Source organism: Sceloporus occidentalis, unplaced genomic scaffold (genome assembly GCF_023333645.1).
Source record: "Sceloporus occidentalis isolate IW3139 unplaced genomic scaffold, rSceOcc1.0.p SCAF_2, whole genome shotgun sequence".
In the NCBI taxonomy this organism is placed as follows: Eukaryota; Metazoa; Chordata; class Lepidosauria; order Squamata; family Phrynosomatidae; genus Sceloporus; species Sceloporus occidentalis.
Genome location: NW_028316982.1, coordinates 232,480,436 through 232,493,158, shown reverse-complemented (window position 1 = coordinate 232,493,158; position 12,723 = coordinate 232,480,436). Strand labels below are relative to the sequence as shown.

General features: G+C 39.1%; 1 protein-coding gene across 1 annotated transcript in view; it reads left to right on the top strand.

The window, feature by feature from the left end:
* Positions 1–11,939, top strand: part of ADGRG7 (adhesion G protein-coupled receptor G7) — a 30,320-nt gene extending 18,381 nt beyond the window's left edge. The window contains exons 9-15 of the mRNA XM_089508451.1: positions 278–433; positions 1,460–1,572; positions 2,038–2,369; positions 3,052–3,124; positions 6,539–6,700; positions 8,155–8,311; positions 11,673–11,939. Of these exons, the coding sequence (XP_089364577.1) occupies positions 278–433; positions 1,460–1,572; positions 2,038–2,369; positions 3,052–3,124; positions 6,539–6,700; positions 8,155–8,311; positions 11,673–11,885 (1,206 nt within the window). The 3' untranslated portion in view covers positions 11,886–11,939. The remainder of the gene's footprint in view (positions 1–277; positions 434–1,459; positions 1,573–2,037; positions 2,370–3,051; positions 3,125–6,538; positions 6,701–8,154; positions 8,312–11,672) is intronic.
* The last annotated feature ends 784 nt before the right edge of the window (positions 11,940–12,723 follow it).

The window sequence follows — 12,723 nt, the reverse complement described above, 5'->3', positions numbered from 1 at the left end:
AAATAAATTTACCAAATTACAGGCAGAGATTCCAACTTTGCCTTGAAATCTGTGGATGAATTGGGAAACTCTCTGTCCAGTTGTGGTATATTTTATCCCCGCCTCTTCTTTCCAGTTTTTCTTATTCCTCACCCCATCCTAATAGCAGAAGAAAATGCTTTAGGGGGGAAAAGGGAATCTCTTGGTTGCAATCTGACAAATTTACAGTTAAAGCTATCTTGAGTGGTACACTTGCAACATTCTTTTCAATCTTTCTTTTAAAATTCACAATCTGCAGTACAACAGCTCAAAACTTCAGCTGTACAATCATGCATGCGTCTTTTGGGATTACTCACAGAATGACTGGAATACATCAGGCTGTATAAAAGAGACGGAATCACCTGAGTTACTGAAGTGTAGCTGTAACCATACAACTAATTTTGCAGTGTTAATGGTAGGATAATCTTTTCATATAAATCCTGCCTCCTCGCCCCCTCACTATGCCAATATTTAAACTCCTGCTCTTTACCTTTGCTTGCACTATATTGTACTTTCACATTTACACACTGTAGTGACTGATTCAAATTTGTATTAAAGGAGGAAAGATACTGCAGGGCTGGGGATAGATTAATAGCATAATATGGGCTGATTTTGTCATTAACTTTGGCGAGTCCTAGAGAGGAATGTATTTCCACAGTGTTCTCATCCCCTGTTAATTAGATGGTTTCATCTGACTGATCAGGATCCAATGGATGCAGAACTGGATGGGTGCATTTCTCCCATAGCCCCTGTGTACCTTCTGCAGGACTTTCTTTTTCCCCCCTCTCCACTCCCACTGCACCATCGAAAAGCTCTGCCTCAGATTGTTTGTGGAAGGTACCTGGAATTTTTCCTTCCCACATCTGCCGATGGAATCCTCATCTGTACAAAAATAAACAGAAACCTGTCAGGGTTCCTGACTGATGGACTGTGAGTCTGCAAGCTAACCAGACATTATGGAAAGATAGATTTCTCTTCCTTCTCATGCCCTGGCTCTTAGCTGAGACCAGATTTGCCTAGAAAAATAACATGTGAGACGAAGCCCTCTCTTAAGGTGTAACTCTTCTCATATAGTTTGGAGAAACAAATGCATATATTGCATCTTTTCATCTCTGTGTTCTAGGTAACAAGTTCTCCCTTTCTTCAAGTTATAAGTTTCTTGGGTTTTGCTTCTTTTTGAAGGAGAAAGCACTGGGGTGTAATTATGGTTGTTTTGTGTGTGTGTGATATTTTTTTATCTAGTGATAGATACATAGAATGTAACTAACCTTTCTGGGTCATTATAATGTTATTTCTGTAACAAAAATAATAGCTGGCATGACTGGGCCACTGATAACTTAGCAGGGAATATCAACCACTCATACCACCAGACATTCTTTCTAGAAGACTCCCATCACATATGTGAAGTAATGTTTTAATGATGAATAATATTATTTTACAGAACTTCAAGACTGTTTACAAATACTCAAGACCTCTAACAATCTTATCACAAATTGGTTGTGGGTTGTCCATTGCTGGCCTTATTGTTACCATTGTGGTTCAGATTTGGATCAGGTAAGGCACAAAGAAAGGGTTGTGTCAAGTGGAGGCCTATGTAAAAACATGTAATGGGTATGGGAAGGAACAGGCATGAGTGGGGCCATACCTTCTAAACTCCATTTCACTATATCAGTGCTGCTGAGTGTGCTGGTCCACAGACTGGAACTTGTCCACAATCTGTTGGCTGTGAGTCCAGGATGAGTTTATGGAAATCTACGAGAATATGATACCAGTACCTCTTTTGCACTTTGAACCCAGTTTGCAATAGTTGAAGTAAGCTGTGTACAAAGGGGGAAAGTAGAAAGAGGAGAGAAAAACTGGGACATTTCAGAAGCAGTTGAAAAAGCGGGTTGACAGAGGATTCATTGGGACTGTTCCTGACAATTTGGGACAGTTGTAGGGATATTATACCAGATTACCTTTTTTGTGTCCCTCCCCCTCCTTTTGTCTTGTAATTGTATCATGAATACAATTCAATAGGAAAAGCCGGAAAATGTCGACTACCTTGATCCTTGTGAGTCTCTGTTCTGCTCTGCTGATATTTGATATTATCTTTATCTTTGGCATTGAAAATACAAATGCCAACCAGACTGAATCTGTGATCTCTGCTCCCAACACCATGCTCATGTCAGACATAGAGCTCCCACATCCAAACCATGGCTGCACAGTAGTCGCTGCTTTGCTCCATTATTTCCTGCTGGCAACTTTTACATGGACTGCACTCAATTCAAGACACTTGTATTTGCTATTAGTAAAAACTCAGCGAGATTTTTCTCGGTCCTATAATATAACAATGTTATTAACTGGATGGGGTAAGTATTAAAGGCTTTCTTCTATCTGTGCATGACCTTTTGTGAAATTATAACCACCACACTATTGAAAGATTAATCTTTGTATTTCAACTGGATTAAAGTTTTTTCACTGCCAAGATAAGACAAGGCAAAGATGTTTGCATGCAAAATTAGAATGCAATTCAGAGCCCTCTGGAATGCTACTGATGATTCTGGGGGATATATATATATGTCCTTGTGTTTCATTTTGTGAGAAACACAGGATATAAATCAAGTAAATAAATAAATAATTTGTGCTCCACTGTGGAACTGACTAGTCTACCTGTAGTTAGGTCAGCCTTCCTTAGGTATTCATTTCCTTGCAGAAAATAAAATGAGATTCTGATTAAGCAGAATATTGCTTTCTATTTGTGTTTCCACCTATTCCTATAATATCAGACTTGATTCAGTATAAACCCTTATTGTTTTGTTACTCTTAAAACATTGGCAAATATTGTCTTTTGTTTTGATTGAAAATTCTCTTCTTTTTCAAAATTTGTGAGTAGTGAATTTAACAAAAATGGTCAGAAATCTGTGCACCAAAAACTTTCATAACTCTTATGAGATCAACTTTTTTGTTTTTTACATTTATCAGCAATAAATGATTGTTAAGTACAATTAATTTAAATTAAGAATAAATCATTACTCTCTGTGTTTCAATCAGGAGGCCCAGCATTAGTGGTTTCTATAACAGTAGCAGTCACTGTCAAAAACTTAAACTATCGGCAAGAAGAATTGTAAGTACATTTTTTAAAAAGAAAGTAAAATCTGCTTGGGAGATAGAGATTTGGGAGAGCTAAAAAATTTTAAATTTTTTTTTAAAAAAAATTGAAAAAAACAACACAGATAAACAAGCAAACATGCAAACCTACATATATACACATTTACAAATATCCAAGTCTTACCAATATACAAATAAATCTATAAACATAACAAAATTTACCAACATTGTATCATATTTCCAACACCCTTATATACCTTTACGTTTCCTTACATACACATAAACAAAACATTATCGTTACTTCAACTGGACTTCCAGATAATTTTTTTTCCTTGAAAAGCTATTCTGTAACCTCCCTTATTCCATTAGAATAGTCTTATCATTTCTTTCCTCCATGCTCTATCTCTTTAATTCCAATTTTTTACCTTGATGTGATACTATTACCAATCAGTTACTCCAAGGTATATTTTAGTTTTTTAGGCCTAAACTTGCTGTTTCTCCCCACTGCTCCTTTAAGTATTCAATCACCATAAGGGAGAGCTAAATTGTTTGTGCTGTAAGGATAAAGTGAGGAGGAGGAGAGCCGGGTACACTGCAGAGAGATAAAGAGAAAAAGTAGGATACAGTGGACCCTTGTTATACGCTGGTGTTTGGTTCCAAGATCCCCCGTGTATAACAAAATCCATGTATGCTCAAGTCCCATTAAATATAATGGCAGAGCAAAACGGTGTCCCTTATAAAAAAAATGGAAAATCAAGGTTTGATCACTGAAAGTTATCTGTTTTTGGAACATTTTCAAACCGTGTATGCTTGAATCCGTGTATAACAAATCCGTGTATAAGAAGGGCTGACTGTATAACTGTCAAGGCATACACACCATTCCCACTGAAAGCAAGACGTCTTAGTGCTGAGGAGGCAACAATTTCAACTGCGATGGTAAAAACGGGATTTTCTAGAATCATAGAGTTGGAAGAGACCACAAGGGCTATCCATTCCAACCCCCTGCCATGCAGGAACTCTCAATCAAAGCATACCCAACAGATGGCCGTCCAGCCTCTGTTTAAAGACCTCCAAAGAATGAGACTCCACCACTTTCCAAGGGAGTGTGTTTCACTGTTGAACAGCTCTTACTGTCAGGAAGTTCCTCCTAATGTTGAGGTGGAATCTCTATTCCTGTAGCTTGCATCCATTGCTCTGGATCCTATTCTCTGGAGCAGCAGAAAACAAGCTTACTCCATCCTCAATATGACATGCCTTCAAATATTTAAACAAGGCTATCATATCACCTCTTGACTTTCTCTTCTCCAAGCTAAACATACCTAGCTTCCTAAGTCTCTCCTCATAAGGCATTGTTTTCAGACCCTTTGCCATTTGGGCTGCCCTTCTCTGGACACACTCCAGCTTCTCAGCATCCTTTTTGAATTGTGGTGCTCGGGACTGGACACAGTATTCCAGGTGAGGCTGACCAAGACAGAATAGAGTGGCGTTGTTACTTCCCTTATCACACAGCACTTGAGGAATGGGAACGGAACAGAATGGGGGAGAACAGGTTTTACCGCATGGGGGAACACTGCCGATGTTGCCAGGATTCCCCAAACTGTTTTCCAGCTGTTCTTGGCAGCTGATTTTTGAAGGATTTATTTCAAAATTGGCTGACAGGAACTGTTGGGAAAGGGATGGGGAATGGCTTGGGGAATTTCAGCGGCATTGACAGCATTCTCCCAAGTGGTAACACCCGTTCTCCCCCCTTTCTGTGTTGTGCCATTCCCTTCCCGTTCCTGCAAGTGCCATGCGATAAGCTTACAAGACATTATACTTCTTTTGATGGAGCTTAGAATCACATTGGCTTTTTTAGCTGTCGCATCACACTGTTGATTCATGTTCAACTTGTGGTTTACTAGGGCTCCCAGATACATGTAGTCTTGTTAAGCCAGGTGTCCCCCATCCTATATCTATGTATTTCATTTCTTTGCCCTAAGTATTAATCTATTAAGGTCATTTTGATCCTGTCCTCTGGGGTATTAACTATTCTTCCTAATTTAGTGTCATCTGCAAATTGGATAAGTACTCTCCCTGTCCTTTCATCTAAGTTATTGATAAAGATGTTGAATAGCACTGGGCCCAGGACAGAACCCTGTGGCATCCCACTGGTCACTTTTCTCCATGATGAAGAGCATTTAAAGGGCTTTCACTGCACACACTTCTCTACCAAAGGCAAGACTACTGTACTGATTAATCTTGGATAGCTAATGAGTAAACAGAATGGTAGTGCAGTAAGATCCTTAGTCAACCTGTTATCAGTTTGCAATTGTGTGGTAACGTGATAAAAACAGTTGCCATTTCGGGTGTTTAAAAAGCTGCAACAGCATTGGGAGAGAAGTTTTGTGTGATAATCTCCTAGGTAGCCAATGTAAAAGATTGATGAATAATGAAGTCTTAGCCTGCCAATGGAATGACAGCAAAGAGTCAGCCATTCTAGCTTCCCTATGAAGAGAATACTACTACTAATAAAGTGATGGTTTAGTCTACCATGAAGCTGACCAGGTCACTTTGGATGAGTTCCTGCCTCTCAGCAAAACCAGTCCAAGACATTTTGTTACCTGAGCTAACTGGCAAATTGGTGCCCCTCAGATGTTTTGAACTACAGCTTCCATCATCCACAGCTTGTATAGCCAATGGTGGACAATCATGGGAAGTGAAGTCCAAAACATCTAGAGGGCACCAGTCTTTTCCTCTGAAAAGTTACAGGACTCCCTGCCAGCTTCTAAGTACCAAGGAACCTCTGATATTACATGTATCATTGGCTGCATCTGGACTGTAGAAATAATTCAGCTGGATACTGCTTTCACTGCCATGGATCAATGCTATGGAATTCTGGGATTTTTGAGTTATTTAGCCTTCTCTGTCACAGAATGCTGGTGCCACAACAGACTACAAATCCCAGGATTCCATAGTACTGAACCATAGCAGTTAAAGCAGTTTCAAACTGCATTATTTCTGCAGCGTGGATGCAGCCATTGTTCCAAACATGCAGGATTTTTGTAAAAATTGGAAATAGCTCAAAGGGAGGATTTTCTCCCAATGCAAATATTGGATTCAAAGATGTTTTTGTCAGACTGTGACAGGAGACAAAAGAGTTAAATTTCATCTTTATATCTATCAACAGTTACTGGTACTGGTATTACATGTATATTCAGAGCGAATAAATATTCAACGTGTCTTATAGCTTGCCCTTATGTTCCTTGCCTTACACATTCCATTTTAGAAATTTATTTATTTTCCATTGTACTGAAAGTGGGAAAATGTATAATAATTTCTAGTGTCAAAAAAGGATGTTTAAATCGCGTATGGCTTTACGATGTCTGTAATTTTGCATTTATAAATTCCCTGATAACCAAAGTCACTGAATGATCTTTCTTTTATATTTAAGTTGCTGGCTTGCAGCCCTTGAGCCTGATGGGACATTCTCTATTAGAAAACCTATGTTATGGTCATTCCTTCTGCCTGTAGCAGCTATCCTCCTATTTAACATTGCCGTTTTTGTTAAGATCACATATGTTGCAATATGGAAGGAAAATAAGAATCTGACCAGGTATGAAGGAACCAAAATACACACAATATTTTGAATTAGAAACTTGTTTATTTTTACAACTTGAAATCAAATTTTTCTTGGCTAATTTCCCCATGAAAATAGAAACTTAAATATGAGGTAAAACAATCCTATCACCTTGTTACGAGCTGCTATATCCAGTTTGTGCTTATGAAACATTCACACCTCTGTGTGGATGGATGAACACTGTGATATAGGCATTGCACACTCACAAATGCTCCCACCATAGATTCGTTCTTTCTATAGTATCAACCAATTTTAAATTGCCTTTGTGTACTGTGAAGGTTTCTTCCTTTGCCCAATAAATCTCCATGGCTTTTTCCCATACTTTCAACTGATACAGTCTATTCAAAGCAGGAATAGTATAGGAGTGGGTAGGGAGGTCCTTTCTCACCATATCCTGACACTCTTTTGCTCCATAATTCTTTTATCCTGTTATGATGACATGCCACCTCACTGACATGGAACAATAGCACATTTTCATCACCAAGTGAAATGATAATGCTCCACAGGCATTAGGTGAAACATGAGTTATTCTCCAGTGGCAAATGCCAGAATGTGTATTCCATGGAGCACAGTGATGGCAACGCTCTCTCCCACTTGCTTTAAGATTTGCCATGTGGCCTTTTTTATTTAGAGTTGTATAATAGTCTGAGACTCATGCAGTTTCAGAATCTGTTTTGCTACTCATAATATTCTCCAGAAAAACAAGGCACAAGCTGAACTGGTAAAGAGCGTGGCTGGGAAACTCTGTAGGTTAATGGGCACCACCTTTTGGTGAGAAAAGATATAATGGCCCATGATATCTGATAAAGGGTGCACAGAAATGTGGGAAAGGCAAGGCACCAGTGCCCTAGTTTCAAACAAGAAAAGCACAAACTTTTAAATCTTGGGATCCTAACAATAACATTTATTGTACTGCATACAGGGCCATAATTAAAATGTCAAGAGAATTTTAAAAACTGTTAATAGCAGGACTGTTAAAAGAAAACAATTGTTGGGGTGAATGGGCTGAAACAGAAAAGTCTTCATCTGTGGAAGACTAGCAAGGAGGGGGTCTCTAGGAAGAATTTTCTAGAGCTTGGGAGCAGCCATTAAGAAGCCTCTCCTATATTCCCATCAGATGTACCTGTGAGGGTGGAAGAACAAAGAGAAGGACCTCCCCTGAAAATCTCAAAATGAGATTTATCTTACTCATTAATCAAAATGATTAAGCATGTAATTGCTTGCACATTTGCTCTTTGTGTGGATTGGTGACACAATCCATCACACTGAGTTGCAAGTAACAAACTGAATCTATTATTTTTATATGTATTAATTTTTATTTTTGCAAAATGCTGAAAATACACTGTACTCCATAGGCCATCAGAAACAGATCTACTTAAAACTTGCTTGGGTTATGTGCGTGTGTTTTTCTTTCTTTCTTTCTTTCTTAGCACCAAAAAGAAGTCACACATGATGAAGGTATCTGCTACATTATCTGTAGCAGTAATTCTTGGAATCACCTGGATTTTGGGCTATCTGATGCTGATAGACAATGAACAAATGAATATTACAGTCACCTATTTTTTCTGTATTTTCAATGCAACACAGGTATGAAATATGTTTGCGCATGTGTACATGGGCCTTTAAGTCACCTGCTGACTTATGGAGACCCCATGTATTTTATAGATCACATTACCACACTACCCTCTTATAGTTCTGCTCTTCCACTTTTACTGCTCTGCCTGCCTCCTGTTGCATTCTGGGGCTTGTAGTGCAGTGAGGCCTAAGAGCTCTCTGGCTGAGAATTCTAAATGCCCTCCTTAAACTGCAAATCCCAGAAAGAAACAGGAGGCAGCCAGAACAGTAAAAGTGGAATAGCAGCACTATAAGAGTATAGTGCGGTAATCTAGAGGGTTTTCTTAAACAATGAATACTCAGAGATAAATTTGCCAATTCCTGCCTCTGAAATATTCTTGTCTCTACAGCACCTGGTATTTGTTCCATCCAAGTACTAACCAGGGCTGACCCTGCTTAGCTTCCAAGATCAGAGAGGATCTGGTGCCTTTGGGGTAATTAGGCTCCTATAGTATATGTACTTTCCTCCTAAAATTAGTCAGTAAAGTGATGTTGGATTTATTATTTTCTTACTGACGCTGGGAAGTAAACATTAGCAGCACTCCTTTATGTTGTTTATTTCAAAAGGGTCTTCTGTGGATGACTCCATGGTAAAACTATAGTATCAAATGATAATATAAACAATATAGTGGACTATCAACCAGTTTACTGGAGTATGAGTCCAAATTTGTATTTGTTCAACTGTAACTTTAATCTCAGAGTTTTGTTGTTGTTTTGTACCTTCAAGTCATTTCCAATTTATGGCATTTATAAGGTCAACCTATCTTGGGGTTTTCTTGGCAAGATTTGTTCAGAGGAGGTTTGGCATTGTCTTCCCCTGAAGTCAGAGTAGTGCCCCCAAATAGCTGCACTTCAGAATCAACGACTTCCATTATATTTAATTATCCCTACTAGACTAAGGACCTTATTACACTAGCAAAATCTCATTCAGAAACGGGATTTAAAGTAGATTAAATTTTAGAAAAAACTCGCAAATCATTGCTGCCAAAGAGAAATAATGCAAAAATACACTGAAGGTAAAACAGAGAAAAACAGCAGCTTTTTTTATTTACAAGACGTTACGCAAGTAAAAAGCTGCCGTTTTTATCTATTTTACCTTTGGTTTATTTTCATATTATTTCATTTTAGCAGTAACATTATGTGAAAAACATCCCACATTTGCAGTTTTTTTTCTAATTTAATTCTAATTTAAATTGCATTTCCGTTCGGGATTCCGCTAGTGTGATAAGGTCCTAAGCCATGAAAGTAGAGGTATAAAAAGCATGCAAAAAATCCAGAATCTGAATTAAGAAATACCTTTATTAGGCCAATCCAAACGGTATGTAAATGTGCATAAGCTCATAAATGATTAAACATACTAATTTGCAAATAAATAAAGCAATAGTTTTGAAAACACTCATTTTTTCAATTTTAGATGGTTTATGGTAGTGACACAGTAGCCCTTAGAAGAAACATAGGTCTTGAGAGAAAGTCCATTACACCATAGAAATAATGCAGTTTGACACCAACCACTTTTAAGCTCCGTCCTAAGGAATCTTTGAGTTTGTAGTTTAACAAGGTCTTTATCCTCCTCTGCCAAAGAGTGCTGGTGCCTAAAAAACTAAAAATTCCAGGATTCTGTAGGATGGAGCCATGCATTATATCTATAGTGCAGATACACCCAGACTGCATTATTTCTACAGTGTAGATGCACCCAGAGTCTGCTTCTTCTGAGATGATATGTGTCACTTGTTATTTTTGTCAATATTTATATATAAAGGCTGGCTTTCTGCACTGCAGTTATGGATTTGTAACCTATAATGAGGGATCTGTAAAAGATCCATTTTCAGAAACACTATTTCAGTCACAATCATAAATGCCCTCTCAAACCACATTAACAGACAACAGCTGCATTGAATAAAGGAGATCTGTTCTGCCAGCAATCAGGTGCAAGGAGGAGGATATTTCCAGCATGTTCCTGCCAATGAAGGAGGCTGTAATAATAATATAATAATAATATTTATTTGTATACCGCCCTATGGGAAACCAATCCAGGCGGTTGACAATAGTAAAATATAAAATATAACAATTAAAAACACTTTATCCCTCCCCCCTTAAGACAGTATTAAACAGTATAACATATTAAAAACACAATATCAAAGCATAAAAACAACAATTAAAAACTAAAACCCCTGATATCCCTCTGTTGATCCTCAACCATCACTAAGATGGGGCCACGGGAGGAATGAGGGAATCAGGGAACCTGGGCCGGGATGGTTAATCTGGAAAGGCCTGCCAGAAGAGATCCGTCTTAACCGCTTTTTTAAAGCTGTCTAATGATGTTATCTGACGGAACTCATCTGGCAGGTCGTTCCAGAGTTTGGGGGCGACAGCAGAGAACGCCCTCTGGGAGGTCGCTGCAAGCCTAGATTTTAGAGGCTGCAGTAAGTTCCTCCCAGAGGACTGGAGAGCGCAGGGAGGATTGTACGGGAGGAGGCGGTCCCTGAGATAGCTTGGACCCAAGCCATTTAGGGCTTTAAAGGTAACATTTAGAAGGATCCCTGTTGCAATTCTTGTTGCAGCCTCCTTGGAAATGATATCTGCCTTATGCCTTAGTGGCTAGCTGAACAAATCTCCTTTGTTTGATGCAGCTGCTGGTTGTTAAGGTGTTATTTTGGTCTATGACCATAAAATGATGATGATAATGATGATGCTGGTGGCAGTTAAGGTGGGTTTAGGCAGTTAGCCCAGGAAACATTATTTATAGTTACACATTTGTAATTAAGTAGGTGATGTAGGATATCAGTGACAGTTTTGTTTTGTTTTTAAAAATTGATTAATCAGAAGCATCTCTTCAATCAACTAAAGTAAATTCATTTGGTTAATTTAATCACCTAACCATTGCATTTGAACTTGAATTTAGTTACATTTCTGATTTTGGGCCTTTGGGTGTTATGCGCCGGCCTGGGCCCAAACTAGGGGTGCACGGGGGCTGAGTATTTACATGCTAAGTAACCCTACCACGCACCTTGGCCACCATCATGGTGCACACCCATCCATACAGGACACGCCATGATGATGTATATGTGGCGCAGTGCCCACACAGCACAGTGCCGTGTGGATGTTATGGCGCGTGAGTGCGCAATGGCACCCCGTGCATGCCCTAAAAGAACCTGTCAGGGAGTGGGTTTTTATTAGGCCTCCTGGAGGTTGTGGCGTTTGGTTGCCGTGGTCTCCATCCAGGGCAGAAAGGGGCAGCATCTCACCAGACTTTTCTCCCAACCTGTCCAGCTCCTTTGTTAGACAAATATGTCAGTTTTATTGTAATAACATTTAGCTTTTGTTTAATCCACAGGGACTCCAGATATTTTTTTTCCATGTTCTTGGAACACCTGCTGGCAAAAAGAAGATTGCAAATATTTTTGTCTCCATTACCAAGTTGCGGATTTATTTGCACTCAAAGACTTATTCTCTTATACTTCATATAAAGCAACCCTATGAGTCTTTTAAATCTACTAATCCCATGAGAGATTATAATGACATTTCTCTGTCAAGCAGCATGGAATAGCCTCGGCAGTGATAAGAACATGGAATGCCTGTTTTAGCTTTCTTTCTTTCTTTTTTTAAAAATTAAAATATGTTTGAGAAATTCTTCAAAGGCTTCATATAGCTCCAAACATGACAACAACTGGAAAAAAATGTAATATTTGTGTTGCATAGGATTTTACACACCAACATTTCAAGAATCACTCTAGTAGAGGCCAGAAGTGGTATCTGAAGGACAGCACTGCCAGGGTACTTCTAGCAGAGCAAGGCTGGGGTTAGCGTGGTCCTCCAGATGTTGTTAAATTGCAACTCCCAGCAGTCCCAGCTAACCTAGCACATGGTGAGGACACTGAGGAATGCTGAGAGCTGCAATTCTACAACATTTGGAAGACCATGCAATTCCCATAGAGGCAACTTTGAGATAGCTATCTCCATAGTGATTCTCCAGATGTTGAACTTCAGCTTCCAGAAGTCCTGAACATAGCCAATTGATGGGGAATAATGGACATTGCAGTTCAACAATTTCTAGAGGAGCACACAATGCCTATGGAACAAGCACTCTTGAGATAACCATCTCCACAGTGTTTAGTTCCTTCCAGTTCATTTGCTGTGAACGGAGTCATTTTCTATATGAATTGTCTCCTTCCACAGGATAATTTTGTTCCAGTTGATTTGGCAACTAAAGATAACTGGTAATATGGTCCAGGTCGGACCATATAACACCTATCTTAAAAGATCTTCACTGGCTGCCTATTCGCTTCCGGGCTCAATACAAGGTGTTGGTTTTGACCTATAAAGCCCTAAATGGCTTGGGCCCAGGGTACTTGGAGGACCGCCTCTCCCCACATAATCCACCCCGC